General features: G+C 40.1%; 3 protein-coding genes across 6 annotated transcripts in view; 1 reads left to right on the top strand and 2 right to left on the bottom strand.

The window, feature by feature from the left end:
- Positions 1-7,892, bottom strand: part of LOC103465350 (sorting nexin-6) — a 15,049-nt gene extending 7,157 nt beyond the window's left edge. Inside the window, exons 1-9 of the mRNA XM_008410085.2 lie at positions 7,186-7,892; positions 6,889-7,002; positions 6,622-6,729; positions 6,011-6,071; positions 5,753-5,877; positions 5,118-5,201; positions 4,961-5,035; positions 4,837-4,867; positions 4,204-4,291 (exon numbers count right to left, since the gene is read on the bottom strand). Of these exons, the coding sequence (XP_008408307.1) occupies positions 4,204-4,291; positions 4,837-4,867; positions 4,961-5,035; positions 5,118-5,201; positions 5,753-5,877; positions 6,011-6,071; positions 6,622-6,729; positions 6,889-7,002; positions 7,186-7,191 (692 nt within the window). The 5' untranslated portion in view covers positions 7,192-7,892. The remainder of the gene's footprint in view (positions 1-4,203; positions 4,292-4,836; positions 4,868-4,960; positions 5,036-5,117; positions 5,202-5,752; positions 5,878-6,010; positions 6,072-6,621; positions 6,730-6,888; positions 7,003-7,185) is intronic.
- An 85-nt stretch (positions 7,893-7,977) lies between these two features.
- LOC103465349 (dnaJ homolog subfamily B member 9-like) lies at positions 7,978-10,781 on the bottom strand. 4 transcript variants are annotated; one of them, XM_008410084.2, is made up of 3 exons: positions 10,689-10,781; positions 10,129-10,381; positions 7,978-8,342 (listed from the first exon to the last, which is right to left on the bottom strand). In XM_008410084.2, the coding sequence occupies exons 2-3, from the start codon at positions 10,370-10,372 to the stop codon at positions 8,035-8,037; spliced, it is 552 nt and encodes a 183-aa protein (XP_008408306.1). In that variant the 5' UTR covers positions 10,373-10,381; positions 10,689-10,781; the 3' UTR covers positions 7,978-8,034. The 4 variants fall into 4 exon arrangements, with proteins under 4 accessions (XP_008408306.1, XP_008408305.1, XP_017160534.1 ...); XM_008410083.2 differs by lacking the exon at positions 10,689-10,781 and adding an exon at positions 10,537-10,682; XM_017305045.1 differs by lacking the exon at positions 10,689-10,781 and having other exon boundaries at positions 10,129-10,202; positions 10,277-10,369.
- A 37-nt stretch (positions 10,782-10,818) lies between these two features.
- zc3h10 (zinc finger CCCH-type containing 10) lies at positions 10,819-15,068 on the top strand. Its single transcript, XM_008410081.2, has 3 exons — positions 10,819-10,910; positions 12,031-13,322; positions 14,138-15,068. Exons 2-3 carry the CDS (start codon positions 12,186-12,188, stop codon positions 14,648-14,650), a joined length of 1,650 nt encoding a protein of 549 aa, XP_008408303.1. The 5' UTR covers positions 10,819-10,910; positions 12,031-12,185; the 3' UTR covers positions 14,651-15,068.
- The last annotated feature ends 1,764 nt before the right edge of the window (positions 15,069-16,832 follow it).

Genomic DNA, 16,832 nt, shown 5'->3' with positions numbered 1-16,832 from the left:
TGAAGTTGGGATATTTTTCCTCCAACAGGTTCCAGAGGAATCACCTCAAACCAGATGTTGGACTGGATTTAATTTCACTGTCATTTGTGAATGTTAGAGCCTCATTTTCAACAATTTAGCTATAAAGGTTATTATTTTGGAGAAAATCTCAACATCAATATTTCCACTAAATAAAAGGCAAAAACAATTTTTGGATAGAGGAAAAGCCTCTCAGACTCTTGAGTCCAACAGCACCTAACTATTTTTTTAATATTAGACAATTAATTTAATTTCACATAATTATCGTGGTAGAAGCCATTTGTTTGTTAAATACTTAATTAAACATATTTACCTTGTTTGATGTTTGTTGTGATTGACGTATAGTCACAAAGAACGAGGTAATTAGTCCAAGTTTGTCATTTATTGAATGTTCAGAAACTACAGCGGCTGTGATGCGCCAAGAGAAAAATAAAACAATCCGAACAGGTGATCAACTCCAAACCACTCACACATCTTTACTCTCCTTCTCTGTCATTTAAGCACACCCGTTGCCATGGCAACCTCATGCGCTCCACAAGCTGACCAGAGATTTAAAAAAAAAAACATAACATTTAGTCCGATACGATATTAGGTTTGCATTTATTTATTTTGCGATTATTAATAAGCGCTCCCCTCCCCTGAACACAGCGGTGGTTGATTAGTTAATTTTAAACTCCTGCTCTGCTAGTTATTTTGGTAATGGAACCAAAACGCACAGAATTGCGCAACACCTTGTAGAACCTTCCACGATCGACATATTGCACCGCTGCTCTAGCAAAGCATGAACAGTTCAGAAACTATGAAATTAGAAAAAAGGTATTCGTTAACTGATTAAGTCGTGTTTTAGATTGTTCTTGAAAAACTAATCAGTCACGGCTAATTAGTGAAATGGATGGATGGATGGATGGATCTACATATAGATTTATATATGTATAGAGAGATAGAGATATCAATATGTAGATATATAGCTATCTACATATAGATTTATATATGTATAGAGAGATATCGATATGTAGATATATATAGATATCGATATATCTTGCCCAATTTGTGTAGGTTTAGACTTCTAAAATGCTCTTTTTGTTCCATTTTGATAAAATTTCATTTTTCTAAATCTCCCTTTAATTAATAAATGTGGTTGTCTTTTTTCTGTTTAGAATTAGAAATACAAATTGTATAATGGATAAACATGAGTTCTCATGTCCTTGCTTTTTAATATAATTTAAAATGTCCAATTAACATCTATAGTAGCTCTCTTTCCAAATCCTGCCAATCACTCATCCCACTCATGGCCCCACCCCATTGACCTCCTGTCTTGTCTTTGCTCTGACAGTACTTTCCTCAACAGATCTTTCTGGTATTTGAGTTTAGCATTCAGTTTACGATTTATGTCGAACATCTTATCAAGCTGTCTCATTAGGTATTTCTGTAGTTCGATACTTCCCAATTCAGGTTCCTTAGATTTGGCCTGACACGTACACTTTGCTTGACTTGTGGTGGAAATCAATGTGTCCTTGGAATAACACTGCTTTTCCAAGGATGCTACCTGCTCACCGTCTTTTGCCAGAACTGAAACATTGTGCTCTTCGATATGTTCAGCGAAGAAATTTAGGTCAATGCAAGGTTCTGGTTCAGGTAACACCTTCCAAAATGTCTTCTTCACCCTCGTGGGCAAAACTGACTGAGGACCATTATTGATGTCACTATTTTCTGCCAAAAATGTTAGATCTACGCAAGCGTCTGACTCGGGGAAAGATTTCCATAACAGTGGCGTCTTCTTGATACGCTTCGTCATTGAGGTCTGTTTCTCCCCTTTCTGATCCACTTTCTTCTGTGATTTCTTTTTGGTGACCAGCTCTGTCTTAGAAATCACAGGTGCTTCTGTACAAGAGTCCTTTTTCAAGGAATCTCCCTGATGAGCTTTTTCTTCTGGCAGAGAAGTGTCCTGCTTATTAAGATTTTCAGCGCAAGACTTAAAAGGACTGTTCCTTCTCTACCAGATCAATTGTCTCCTGGGGTACAGAGATCGATTCCTGTTTTTTAACTGGTGAAACGTCTTGCGTTCCACTGCTTTCAAATGAAGTCCTTATTTCAGCGGGGGCATGTTTCTCCAACCAGATATGAAACGGTATCTTTTTCTTCTTGATACGCCTGGTGGTTGGTGGCTGTGCCTCCTCTCGTTGATCCAGTGTCTCCTGTGTTTTGGAGACACTGAAATCCTGTTTGGTGACCAGTGGTGTTTCCTCAACGCAAATCTCCTTTTTCAAGGAAACTGCCTGATCACCTTTTACTTCAGGCAGAGAAGTGTCCTGCTTATTAAGATTTTCAGCGCAAGACTTAAAGGACTCTTCCTTCTCGACCAGATCGATTGTCTCCTGCAGTACGGAGATCGATTCCTGTTTTTCAACTGGTGAAACGTCTTGCGTTCCAGTGCTTTCAGATGAAGTCCTTATTTCAGCGGGGGCATGTTTCTCCAACCAGATATGAAACTATCTTTTTCTTCTTGTTGCGCCTGGTGGTTGGTGGCTGCTCCTCAGACTCAGAGGGCTGTTCCTTCTCAATAGTCTCCTGCACTCCAATGATGGACTGTTCTTTATTGACCAGTGATTCGTTCTGCTGTTCAATAGTTCCTGCAGAAACCTCTTGGTCAGCGGGGACATGTTCCTCCGACCAGGTTTTAAACAGTAAGAAGGGTTCGGTGAATGCGCATATGAAACTGGGGGGTTCGGTACCTCAAAAAAGGTTAAGAACCACTGGATTAGACATGGATTAGAAGATGTCTGTCTAATCGTCAGTAATATAATAGCGTTGCATAAATCATAAGATATGGCGACATGTAAAATAAGCAGCGCTTCGCTTTCACAGGCGGTGGGTACTTCATCCAACTTTTATCGTCACTTGGAAGGAAAGCTTAAAGAAAGGTAAGCTCCGTGGACGTGTTGCTAGCAAAGCTAGCTGTACAGAAACACATGTTGCATCTGTGATGAAAAATGTTTGTCACTCATGTGCTGAATTATTATGTGGCGGTGTTGACTGAGGTGTCGCAAATATGGGACAACGCTGTGACCAAAGTGCAATATAGTGATATGACATTCAGGAACGATCCGATTCTCCTGGACGGATCTTTACTGATTAAATTTATTTCATATTTAATATCTAGGTGTTTTATGGAAATGTGGGTCTTTCAAATCAATTTGAGAAGCAATTTTGATAGGTAAACTTCAATTTTTTGTGTCACGTAGCGCGGGTGCTGGTCTTGGGTATGTGGTCTTGACTACAACTCTGCTACTGGCTCCTTGGTTGCCTGTCCTCTCCCACCCACCTTCTTTCCATCCCCTTTCTGTTGGATTTCTTTCAAAATAAAAGCCACCAGTGGCATAAAAAAAGGTGAAGTTCATGCTATGGTAGGACAGGAGACAAAATGTTTCCATCCCTGAAATTATGATGTATAGAATCACATATCTAAATATAAACTGTTACAGAGTAAACACAATAAAAACATGCTTTATCTGTGGCATTGTTCATTAAAATGGCACATTACTGATGTTTTAAAATTAAATACAATCGGTACACTTGATGATATTAGCGATTATGAAATGCATTCAGCAAGTACTTTTACTTTTAATACTTAAGTATTTTTAAAAGCCAGTACTTTTTTACATTTACTTAAGTACAAATGTTAATGTGGTAGTTTTACTTTTACTTGAGTACATTTTTGTCTGTGTATTTGTACTTTTACTTAAGTCAATTTTTGAGTACTTTCTCCACCACTGAATGTATGCAGGAGTTCTTCACTTTTGTAGAAATCTCCACAAAGCACTAGCTGCAGTCCTGTGTTTTATGAAGGCTGAGTTTGATGCAGGATGTGAGCGTCTAACCCCAAAGTTTACAAGCCTGTGATTTTACTATCTTTTATGGGAATGGAGCAAGATATAAGATTTTAAAAGATATCACGTGATTAGGAGTTCAGACATTTTGTTTACTGATAAACTGGCCTGCCCTTGGTTCTGCTCTATAACTGTTGAAATAAAAGCAAAATCTAAAACAAAGGAACAAACGAGAGATCTGAACATCAAGAAAGAACATAAACATATTCCCCTTTAAGTCACACTACAACTCATGTATTTTATTAATATACACAGCGTTTCACTAACTGTAACTATAAGAAAACATTTGTTTTCTCACCTAGAAAAAGCCCTTTTTTCTGGATCCTCTCCGTTTTCAACACAGAGGTGCAGAGCAGCAGCAAAGTGCCCACAGGCCACAGCTATTTCTGAAAAGGAAGTACAATGGATGCTATTTGTTTACATCGTTTTCCTTTTTTGCGTCTTTGCAGTTTCAGACAATGTAAGCACATCCTTTTGCTGCTAAATGAGCACTCTGTTCTGAATGTTTCATGAAATTCTACTTGAGCTTTGAGCATTTTTATGATGAGCATCTCTATAATTCATCAATATTTTCAACTGAATGGGGTTGCTGTGGTGGCGCAGTGCTAAAGCACAACCCAACCCTCTTTTATTACCTAGTTTGGTGTCTCACCACTCTCAAATAAAGGTAAGGTAAGGCAATTTTATTTATATAGCACATTTTCAGCAACAAGGCAATTCAAAGGCCGTCTGAGAAAAAAGAAAAACCTTTAAATAAACTGATGCACAATGGTTAGGTTCATGAGAAACTATAGAAAAAATTGTTTGTTTATATGACAAGAAAGTATTAAGGGACAAAATGCAGGCTTGAGATGTCGTAGGTGAATGTGTGGTTGACTGCATTAACTGGTGTTGAACATGTTGCTGCCACGCATCCAAACAAGTCTCTTACTTTGCTCAGTCAGCACCACGTCGAGGAATTTCTGGAAAAAAAAAAAAAAAAGGTCAAGTTAAAAGGAACAATGTTAATAAGTGGGAGAAGGTAGGGAGGAGGTCAAAGACAGAGATAAACTCACTTCCCCCGCCATCCTGGTATGTCCAGTCAGAACGAGGTTATGATCACGTTCCGTCTGAAAAAACTCATCTACGTCCTGCAGGCAGATTTTTAAAGCGTTCACACTTTCTACCACCAACCTTGCATGCCTTCCATCAGTACAAGTTAATGTTGCACACCTTATGTCCTTCTTTCCTCATTTCTTCCACAGCTTGACTCAGACGGTTGAAAATGTTTCTCCTGACTTTCTGTCTGCCTGGAGGCTGGACACATATAAGAGACCAATAAGTGTGTTCAAACAGATGTTCCAGTAAAACTACTAACACTATATGGACCACTCCACGCAAGGCAGCACTCAGCCAGACAGGAAACAGATTCTGTTATTTTCTGTGCTAAATCTCATCCTTCACCTGTACATCAAACCCCCTAAAGCTAATCTTTCCGCTTTGGTTGAGTGAGCTGCTCCTTATACACGTCTACCAGTGTCTAAAATCAGTCTGAGGAAAGTCTGGCCCTCTCCTCATTTTCAGCTGTGAGAAGGATTGAATAAAGAACCTTTCTTCATCAGAAATGCTTATAACCACACAAACACAGGGTTACAAAGCAAAAGCTTAGCATTTTCTGAGAGTGCCACGTTGGTCACATGAGATTTTCCCCTTTGAAACAATCTTGGTGAAAGTTTAACCATTTAATGTGAGTTTGTCTCATATAAAGCTTCTTCGGTGAACTCTATTAAAACCAGCATTGCTTGTCGGAGATAAAAGTTTGACAGTCCAAAATATAGACAGGTGTCGATGTGCCTGTGGCCACTCACTTCAGTGCTCGTCAAGAAGACCTCCACAGCTTTGTTTTTGCTGAGTATGCTGTGAGCAGCAACCTGCCTGAGGAAAGTTTCCAGAGCTTTGCAGTACGGCTGCCACTCTCCTAAACCAAGAAAACCTGCAGGAAAAACAAGTGTTTTTTTACTTCACACAGAAAAAATTGCAGGAAAAGAAAAAAAAACACATAACTGAAAACTCATTAAATGTATTGCATTGCTCTTTTGTGCTCAGAGATGTTCGGGCGCACTTACCGAGCTGTTTCATGGCCTTCGCAGATGCATTCACCTGAGGCCTCGCCGGGAGAGGGGGGAACTTAAAAACAAGAAAGCAATGTCTCACTTATTTATGTTCACAATTTCTCCAATTAAAAAAAGCTAAGTGTAAGCGCGTTTAACACAAAAAACCTGGCATTGTTTTTGCTAGAAAGCATGAAGTCGTGTATCAACATAACATCAGTAGCATGACCTTTGATGAACACAAGCAGTACCATGTTGAAAAATATATTCAGAATTTTATTGGGAAGTTCACAATTTTATAAAGGTCTTCAGGTAATCCTTATAGCCAACACTGGGAAAAATGGGATATAGCAAGACAGCAAATCAGACAAGTATTACTGATCATTTCAAATTTGTTTTGTTTACAATTATGACTTACAGAAAACTTTCCAAGCACGTCAGCATATTATAATAAAAACCTACGTTTTTAAAGACTAGCTAACTGCATAATTAGCATTTTACAGATGTTTGCAGGTTTGTCCTCATAACTGTTTCTTGATGCTCCATTCAGGGACAAAAAAGTAACTAGCAAATTCTGACTTTTGCAACAATAGACACAGAATGAATGAAAATGAAAAAGCATTTACAATAACTCCTTGTATCCCGGGTACATCCTCCTGAGCGAACAGATGCTGCTGAAGCCATTCAAAGTCATCGTAGGTCCGGTCCACATGGTACTCTCCTGTCCCAGACAGCTTGAACGGACACCAGAGACCACAAGTCACTTCAGCAGTTAGTCCTTTCAACTTCACTTATCAAACCAATCAGCAGGTGCAGTTCATGCCAAAATAACAAAGAGCTGTTCAGCAACCGTCTGAAGCCGATGCAGTCAGAAATGATTTTTCCGTTCCCACCTTTTGAGAAACGATTATAAAGGTAAGTGTGTCCCCGTCCTGCGAGACTTCTGTAACTTTGACGGTATGTCCATAGACGCTCAGAACAGAAGTCGCCTCGTTCACCTCTTCCTGCTTAAAAATAAAATAAAAGGATAAACTCAGGACTTGCAGTCAATCTTAGCCAAAACAAAATAAAAACCTACATTCCAGGTTTTTATTACAAAATAAACTTACATTGCAGTGATTGATGTTTGCATCAAGTAAAATACTGTCACATGACACAAGTTTCCGAAAACAAACTAATCCATTACTTACCATCATCTTCAAACCTTTAATCTTTAAGGCTCAATTTTTCTCTGCTTTTGTAAAAATAAACCCCCCCCCCACTATTTTAATCTTCTTTCTTTGCACTACAAAAAGCACAAAAACTAAGACGATCCTTTGTCTGCTTCTGTTTCAGTCCTCTGCTGCTGAGACGGCACAGGATATCCTCTGGGTCAAAGTGCACTCTGTCCTTGAGAGACATGAAAAAAAAAAAAAAGCAAAACTGTTGCAAATATAAAAGTGCTGTTGAAGGGAAACAGATGAGTAAACGACGTGTTAGTCTTTAACTCTGGACCGTTGGCACACCCACGCAGGAAAACTGCCCCAACGGTCCGCTCACTTATCAGGACGTCAGCTTTACAACCTCGTAGCCACTGAATTTACAATTTATCTTGCAACGGAAGCACAAAAGGACATGCAGCGCCGCTTCTAAAATAGTCCTGCTCATTGATCCTTATGCATTTCATCACACTGCAACCACAAACTTCAATTAATTTTAGCGGAATATTACAGAAACGTGGGGTTTGTTATTGTGAAGAGGATTGTAGGGTGGATTTTTTTCTCTTGCCACTCTACCATGAAGGCCAGATTTGTTGATCTTATCGAATGTTTGTCAAGCCAACATCCTGTCCATTGAACAGAAGAAGTATGCACCTCCTCCAGAGTTACCATGGCAGTTATCTTGGCAGCTTCTCAAAGTAAGACTACTCATCTTTCCCCTTCACAACTGTGTGCCATTTTGTGCTGGTTTATCTGATAAATCTCAGCATAATGAATGCAGGATACAATTTGTTTGAAAAACTTTATTATAAATAAAAGAGAGTATATTAAAACTATAAATCAGTAGTAATGCTCCTCCTCATTTCCATCATCAAAATAGAAGCTGAAGGTAGACTCTTCAGAGCTGTAATGTCTGTCATGAATGTACTCCTCTTCCTCTTCCTCTTCCTCTTCCTGGAAGAAGCTCCAGTGAACTTGTGGTTCGTCCATAAAGGCACTGTCATGGAAATTCTGGAAGAAGTCTGAGAAACTAAAGTGGAAGCTGGTCTCATCCTCATCCTCAAACGAGGCCTGGTTTTCCAAGAAGGCCTCATGACCCACGCTGTCATACAGACGCCTTTTCTTCTCATCTGACAGCACTGCATAGGCTAGAGGAAAACAAAACAGGGAAAATAAACATGTTTTTAACTTCTATGACACATTCAAATTTTTATTTTTAAGATTACGAAACATTAGACCGAGGCATAACTAAATTTGACCACTGCTTAGCTTACTTAGGCCGGCAGGTGGGGCTCAAAGGCAACAACTATGAAACACAACGTAGATATCAAAATTACTCATTTCGAGTTACATTTATTAAAAACACTTGCTTCAAATGTTTAGCAATGGCATATTAAAAGGAATTCAAAATGAAAATGAATTTGGGGGATCTAAAAGAACTGAAAAAATATCTAATCGTACAAGTGAAAGTATTCATAGTACTTCATACTTAAGATAAAAGTCAGAATTAGAGATGCACTGATCAAAATTTGGGGGAGTTTTGCGATCTTGAGTTTTTGTAAAGCTTTGAGCTGTCGATGCAGATTTTCAGACATGCCTGATTTCCGATTCACTTAATATACTACGAGGTGAACATATTATCATTAACGTATATTCCCACCTTCTTGCCATGAATAGTCAGTAACTATTTGCATTATGAACCGAGGTGACCTCGTCCTCTGTGTGTAAGAGCAGAATTGCTGTAAAGCAGGGTTTTGCTAATGTTTTAAATCAAAGAAAAGATTTTTGAGTTCACAATTTAACCTTAAACTTGTATTTTGAATTTCAAACTGAAAGCTCGGTTTTTATGATATTTTAACTATCAAGAAAATCTAGACCGTTCCTTTAGCTCTGAGGTTTTCAAAAGGCTGCCAACAGTTCATGCTAAACAGAGGCTGAAACCATAAAAGGACAAAAGAGAGTGACTTTGCTGTGCTACATTTAGGCTTCCTGATATGAGCTCAATCTCTCTAATTCCTTAACAGTAACAACATGTGGTTGAAAGCACATTTCACCTTATGGCAGCTTTTACATTTCACTCATATTGAAAAGGTTAAAATTTACATTACTTCACACAGCAACAACATCCATCCTGAAGAGTTTTTTTTTTGGCAGTGTTACCAACAGCATGTCTGGTGCTGCTTCAAGTGTCAATTTCACCTGTTCACCACTGCAGTTCCAAACATGCACCAGTTCATACCCTTTTCTATATTCTATTTTAGACAACTTTAAGGAAGTGTGATTTTTTTAAATTGTTTTTTACTCCAATAAGACTAATAAGCAACAACTGGCTTAGACTTAATTTGGTTAAAATCGGGGGTCATAAAAACAGGTATACAGCTACATTCAATACCTGAATTTGCAGTACATCCATGACCGTTTAATTACCACAGTTCATAAAAATACTTCACTGCAAGCAGAAATAAACTGATGTAATGGTTCCAGCATAGATGTGAGACTGTTTTCTTACAGCGTAAAGTGGATTTAGGCCTAAATGGCGCCATGTAGGTTTGAAATAGATCCAAAACTTCTGTTCATTGAACCAAAATAGGTCAGCAGCAATTTCTTATGACTTGTTGCTGATATAATCATATCTGCTGTTTGTTTCAGTTGGAGTCACATATCATGGACACTGTAACTGTAAGTGAACTGTTAGATAAAGGACAAAATGTCTTTTGTTCCCAAACTGTCCTCTAGATAAAACTGGCAGAGGCAGACTGAATGAGCAAGTCAGAGAAATGACGTTGCTGCCACAATTCAAAAAAAAAAAAATTGTATGAAGTAGAACTTGTGCCCCAAATTAAATTCTCACACACAATCGTTCTGCTCTGATACTTTTGCTGTAAAGGAGAAAACCATTACATATTAATGCCAGTGTGTTGCAGCATCGTTTACCTTCTGCAATCTCCCTAAAAGTGGTTTCAGCTTGGGCGCTCTTGTTCTTATCAGGATGGTACCTCGCTGCCAGGCTGCGAAAAGACTTTTTTATCTGGGTGTCCGAGGCTGTCCGCTCAACATTCAGGGTGTCATAGAAACTTCTCACCGTCTCCGAGGCTGAGGCTTGCTGGTCTTCATTCAGACACAGGAGCAACAAGACCAAACCGGCTCGCATCCTGTGGAAAACACCTCGTCCTGCCATGCTGAACGCCTGAAAGATAATGGAGAAGCTCGAAACAAAGTTTATCTAGGAGATTAGAGCGGGGGCTGTCTGGCTTTTTGACAGCTTAATTTCCATATGCATACAACGCTATCTAGGTTACGTGTGAACGGCAGAAGCGGAGGATAACGAACGTTTTGACTCACCAGAAAGGGCGTTTAAAAATAGCTAAATCCAAGTAAAGTAGCGCACAGCAGCTTCTAAACTCTATGAAAACATCTTGATACCAAAAGAGTGCTATTTCCTTGTTAAAAGCGAGCACACCACAGCACAATTGTGTGACAGTTCACTAACCTACCGCTAGAGGCCAGTGAAAAACAATAAAAGTCTTCTTCGTTGGTAGTTAAAGATGCATCAAGAGAGGAGGTAAACAGCCCTCTTTGGTCAGGTCCTGAGGTATTTCTAAATACCTCTTGTTAATAGCACGCCTCTTGTTAATAGCGATATTATTGTTAAACTGGTCGCAGAGCTCTTGAACACCCTTTCTGACTGTCAACCACTCGGCTGCTATTTCCGTCTGGTAAGGAACTGTTAGCATTTAGCCAGTTAGCAAAGTTTGCTAGCGGTTAGCTCTGCAGCGAGGTCGGCCAAATCTTTTAAACCGTTTTAGTGCAGGATCTGATGGATTATAATGATGATTATTTACAGATAAAGACTACAGCAATTAAATCCACTTGCCATTTCCTGTTGTTTCCCAGTATATTAACTTTTGACCATCATTAGCGAGTAACAATGGTGGTACGAACCATTTTCTGTGGTTTGTCACGTGTATTTAATCTAAAGTCTTATTTATTTGTATCGGTCTCTCGTCAGGTCATGCCTTGCAAATTAATAAATAAACGTAGCTTAAGCAACGAACGCAATTTATACAGTATTTAAATAAAACTGAAGCTGTTTAAATGTATGGACTAGCGTAAAGACACTTTCCCCAAGGTTTCTAGAAGTTTTGAGAAATGCCTCGTATCTTTTAGATTCTGGCTAATTGTTTAAGATTGGTTTTCTTAAAAGCATGCTAATTTACCTGAAGCCATAATGTGTATTACTAAATAAACAGTTACATAATGTTAAATTAAGTTTACTCCAAAAATCATATGATTTGATTCGTGAGCAGATTATTAATCTGTTTTAATTCCAGGTTCAATAAAAAATTAAACAATCGTTATTTAAAGATTAACTACAATGTTTGCATTTTACAATATGCAAATTTTTTTTAAAGACAGAATACTTCTCTTTCACTGTTTTAATAGTGAATATACACTATTTTGATCATCTACCTTCACATACATTAATTTAAGTGATCCCCCTTTCTTAATCCAATTAAGGTGGTGACAACTATTCAGGTTGCAATAAAAATTCATTAACACAATTGATGACATAAGTGATCTTTATATCACTTGAATGTTATTTTAAATAACTTTTGGATGAAATATGTTTTTACACAACTTCTTTGATACTTTGCTTGGCAAACCTTTTGTAACCACTTCTTATCTATACACTGGACAAACTGAAAATCAAAAACATTCATTTAAACATCATGTTTGGACCTGTAAAATCTTCTTTGGCATCTACAACATCAACATTTGTTGTGTTTGACTTCCAACTCTGTTTATTTAAATTATTTCTATAATCTTGTCTTGCAGATTAATGAGTACTGGATTGCGTCACTCCAAAGGAGAAAAACAGAAGGCAGTCCATCATCTGTTGAACTGTGTATGTGCAAATTTGGCAGGTCACTTCGGTCAATCCCCTCCTACACACATGAGTCCAATTTTCTCTTGGAGCAGGGCCAAGCGCCATGCCTGACCGGGACAGTTCCTACCTGTCAGGTGGTGGTGGGAGTGGCGGTGCTCTGGGTGAGGAAGGAGGACCTGGGTCTAGTTTGGTGGGGGGCTCGGCGGACTGCAGAGGCGGTTCTGGGGGAGGTGTCGGTGGGAACATCTCTGGCTCAGGGGGCATGGGTGGAGGGGCGGCGCCCGGAAACAGCAATGGTTTTGGGAATGGTGGAGGAGGGGGGCCAGGTGCGGGACTGGCTCTAGATGGTGTTTGCAGGGACTTCATCCGCAACGTCTGCAAGAGAGGGAAGCGCTGCCGCTTCAAACACCCAGACTTTAATGAAGTCCCAGACCTGGGAGTGCAAAAGAATGAGTTCATCTTCTGTCACGACTACCAGAACAAGGACTGCATGCGCTCCAACTGCCGCTTTGTGCACGGGTCCAAAGAGGATGAGGACTATTACAAAAAATCAGGAGAGTTGCCCCCCAGACTACGAGGGAAGGTTGCGGCGCGACTTGGCCTCTCCCTGATGGATCTGCCTCTCAGCCGAGGCGAGGTTCCGATCTGCAGAGACTTCCTTAAGGGGGAATGCCAGCGAGGAAACAAATGTAAATTTCGCCACGTCAAAAAAGACTACGAATATGAACCTTCAAGAGCTGGGGTGGGTGGGGTCGTGGGGCAGGGAGCCATCGGGATGGTGAACCCGGGCGGAGGGATGGGTGGAGGAGGAGGAGGCGTCTGTGGAGGAATGCAAGGGCTTGTTGGAGGTGGGGGAAACATGATGGGGACGGGTTGCCCCAGCCTGGGCAGCTGCAGAGATGCAGGTCTGTCTGGGGTAGGGGGCATGGGCGGAGGTGGAATGAGCGGTTGTCTGTCCATCGGTTCTTCGGGACAGCGGCGGTATGACAGAAGCTCCGTGTACGACCCGCTGCTCGAAAGTGGGCTGTTTGATGCCGGTTCTTTGGAGGCGTCTATGGATCACACTGCTCTGCAGCTGAAGAGGCGGCGGTTGGAGGGGCTTCGGCTGACCGATGGGAGCGGAGGAGGGCACTACGAGTTCGGGATTCAAGCCGCGCTGCCACCTCGTCCTCTGGAGTACAGATTCCTGGAGGAAGAAAATTCCCTGCTGAGGAAGAGAGTGGAAGAGTTGAAGAAACAGGTTAGATCAGGGGTGTCAAACTCCAGTCCTCGAGGGCCGGTGTCCTGCAACTTTTAGAAGTGCCTCTGCTGCACCACACCTGAATAGAATAATTAGGTCATTAGCAAGGCTCTGGAGAACTGAGGAGGTAATTAAGCCATTTGATTCAGGTGTTTTGTACCTGTGGCACATCTAAAAACTGCAGGACAGCGGCCCTTCAGGACTGGAGTTTGACACCCCTGGGTTAGATGAACTGATTTATATCACTTCAATGTTGTATAGCTTGAACAAAAGGTAGGGACAGATCAGTGTTTTTTTGTTGTATTTAATTTGGGTTTGTTCAATTTAGATTTTTTTTTTTTTTTTACTATTTAGAATTTAAAACATTTAGAAATGCCCAGATGCCTAAAATAATGACCTTTTATTGAATATCAAATCTTCATGCAACTTTGATATTCCACAACTTGTGCAGAGCAGTTTCAACTGTTTGAATGTTTTTTAGTATGTCATGGAAACAAAACCTAGAAAAATAAATCTAGAATATTTTAAAATGAGAACATCATGAGCAAATCTGTAAAAGGTGACATGAAAGTTTCTCCTGAAGTGATTGGTAACATGTGAAAAGAAATATATTGATTATTGAGATTTTAGAGCAGAGCATTCAGAGTTGCATAGGAATATATTTGCTGTTGAGGAGAACTGTCAGAAAAAGACAAAACATTTGCAAACCTCAGGGATAAATTCCTTAAAAAGTCTAAAGAAGGAACTTATTGGATCTTATGCTTGTACTGCTTTGATCACAGTATTTTCTAAGTCATGTTTTGTGTGTTCCTCAGGTCTCCAATCTCATTGCCACCAACGAGGTTCTCCTGGAGCAGAACGCCCAGTTTCGGAGCCAAGCCAAGGTGATGACTCTGTCCTCCACACCTGCTCCCACCGAGCAGAATCTGGCGCCCCCTGTGGGCGCAGTGAGCTCCTACAATCACAGCATCGCTCAGACCCACACCACCCTCAGCAGTGCCGGGCTGCAGCCTCGGCCCGTCACTCAGCAAGACCTGGTGGCTCCCACCGGCGCCCCTGCTGCTCCGCCCACCAATGCGGCCCCACCCAGCGCTCCCCCGCCGCACCTCAACCCGGAGATCACGCCGCTCTCGGCTGCCCTCGCGCAGACCATCGCTCAGGGAATGGCGCCACCCGTTTCCATGGCCCAGGTGGCGGTATCCGTGGCACCGGTGGCCGTGTCCATGACCCAGCCTATACCTGGCATCACTATGAGCCACGCCACCACCCCGATGGTATCGTACCCCATCGCAAGTCAAAGCATGAGGATCACGACCCTGCCTCACTGAATACATGTTGAACCCTTCATTCAGACTCTAGCGTCATAAAGGGGAATTTTTAACATGAATAATCTTTTTTTTTGTGTGTGTTTGTGACTAAAGTTATGAAAAAAACAGGGAAATGTGAGATGTGGACACATTTATTTCCCAACAGGAAGACAATATGAAGAGTTATTTCTGTGTTGCATGGCAACATTATAAGTATCAGTTTCCTGCAGACTGACTGATCTGTGAGCTGTCACAAAGTGGGATTTTCTCCCAGAGACGTCAACAAACTCAAAGTGTGAACTTTCCCTCAGTCTAAGAAGATTCCCATTCCTCCATGTTTCCACTCACAGGAAAACAGTCTGTGTTTATATTTTTGTGGCTTGAACTGTTGTAAATTAATTTTGGTACTTTAAAAAAAAAATCTTTAACAACCACTTAATGATGAGTGCTGTTTTATTTCTTTATGTTGATCATTTTTAATGCTCATAGAAACTTTAATTTCTTTAATTGGTAGGTGCAGACAGCCAGGTCAACTGTAGGCAGACATGGTTTCAAATAGCAAATGCTTCCAACATCCTCTTGCCTCAGTTGTTTGGGTGGAGTCATGCTGTGTAAACTTAAACATAATCTCTTTTTCTTCAGGAGCTCGAGCTCCGTCTCGCCTTCAAAAAGCTGTTACGTTCATCCGTATCCTCTGAGTGTCTTCATGACCACGGGAAATTGTGAGATCCATCAGATTCTGCAGACTTTGTAGGGTTTCACTTTGCTTTTGTGGATGAAATTTTATTTATAAATGTGTTTTAATCACTGCTCTAAAAGAGTATGAGCAGCTTTTTAGGCCACCGAAAAAGCTTGAATTCATAGAGAACAAGTTTTTAAAAGCAGTAATGCACAGTGAAAACACGTTTAAATGTTACACTCACAGAGTTAAGTTAAAAACAAATCTTAATAGTTGAGCTGGGAAATTTGTCATGCACACTATGGATGGGGGCAGAAAGATTAGCAAGTAACAGCTGTTTTTTTTTTTTTTTTACCATAATTGCTTGTAAACACACTAAACTTGGCTCTTCCTTCCTGAATCGTCTCGTGTTTAGTGCCAGCTCACCAGATGTGACTGCCAAAGAGCAAATGAGTAAGTATGAGTTGTCATCTCCCTGTTTGTTTTTCTTGCATTGGGTAAACTACTCAACTGAAAAGACTTTCTTTTTTTTTATGTTGATGGTATAGGGTGTATATTCATTCACCCAGCTTTACCGTTAGGTGCAACAAGTTGTGCTTCAGTGTAATTTAATCTTGGTGTAAATATACTGCTCAAAAAAATAAAGGGAACACTTAAATAACACAATATAACTCCAAGTAAATCAAACTTCTGTGAAATCAAACTGTCCACTTAGGAAGCAACACTGATTGACCTGACCGTTGTCAATCAGTGTTGCTTCCTAAGTGGACAGTTTGATTTCACAGAAGTTTGATTTACTTGGAGTTATATTGTGTTGTTTAAGTGTTCCCTTTATTTTTTTGAGCAGTGTATATCTGTGCATTTGTTAAAAGGACATCTAAATTAATTGGTCTTTATGAAAGAGTTGCCAAAAGAAAAGTATTGCCAAGAGAAAGTCAAATTAAGTCCCTTCAGCTTGCCACAATTGTAGTGGCTGCAGAAAACACAGAAGAAAGTCAGACGAGACAAAACGTGAAATTTTTTCCTAGATGCAAAATGTAGTGTGTGGTGGAAACTTAAAACTGTGAACCACCCTGATATGACAGTGGCAGCATCATGCTGTACGGTTTATTTTACTCTTAATAGGGACAGAAAAGCTGATCAGAGTTGATGAGAATATGGATGAAGTGTAATTCGTGGTTATCTGGAAAGTAATCCTCCTAGAGACTGCAAAAGACCTGAGAATGAGGTGTTGGTTTGCCTTCCGGAAGCAAATGATACTAAATACACACAACATATGATGACATATTATGTCTTACAATTACATATTCAGAGGTTTGACTGGCACTTACAATGACCTAACAAATTTAACTGAGATTCTGTGGGAAGTCCTAAGCTATTACATGTAAAGAGACTAACTACTTGTAGCAAAACATAGTTTTAAAGTACTGCTAAATGGGGGCTGAATACATGAAAAGTAAAATATTTTACTTTTTAATCTTTTAAGATTTTACTTTCATCATTGTTCGCAATTTTTGTTGGTCT

The sequence above is a fragment of the Poecilia reticulata genome, linkage group LG5, assembly GCF_000633615.1.
Source record: "Poecilia reticulata strain Guanapo linkage group LG5, Guppy_female_1.0+MT, whole genome shotgun sequence".
Classification (NCBI taxonomy): domain Eukaryota; kingdom Metazoa; phylum Chordata; class Actinopteri; order Cyprinodontiformes; family Poeciliidae; genus Poecilia; species Poecilia reticulata.
Note: the sequence above shows the minus strand (reverse complement) of the source record. Positions and strands in the feature narration are given on the sequence as shown.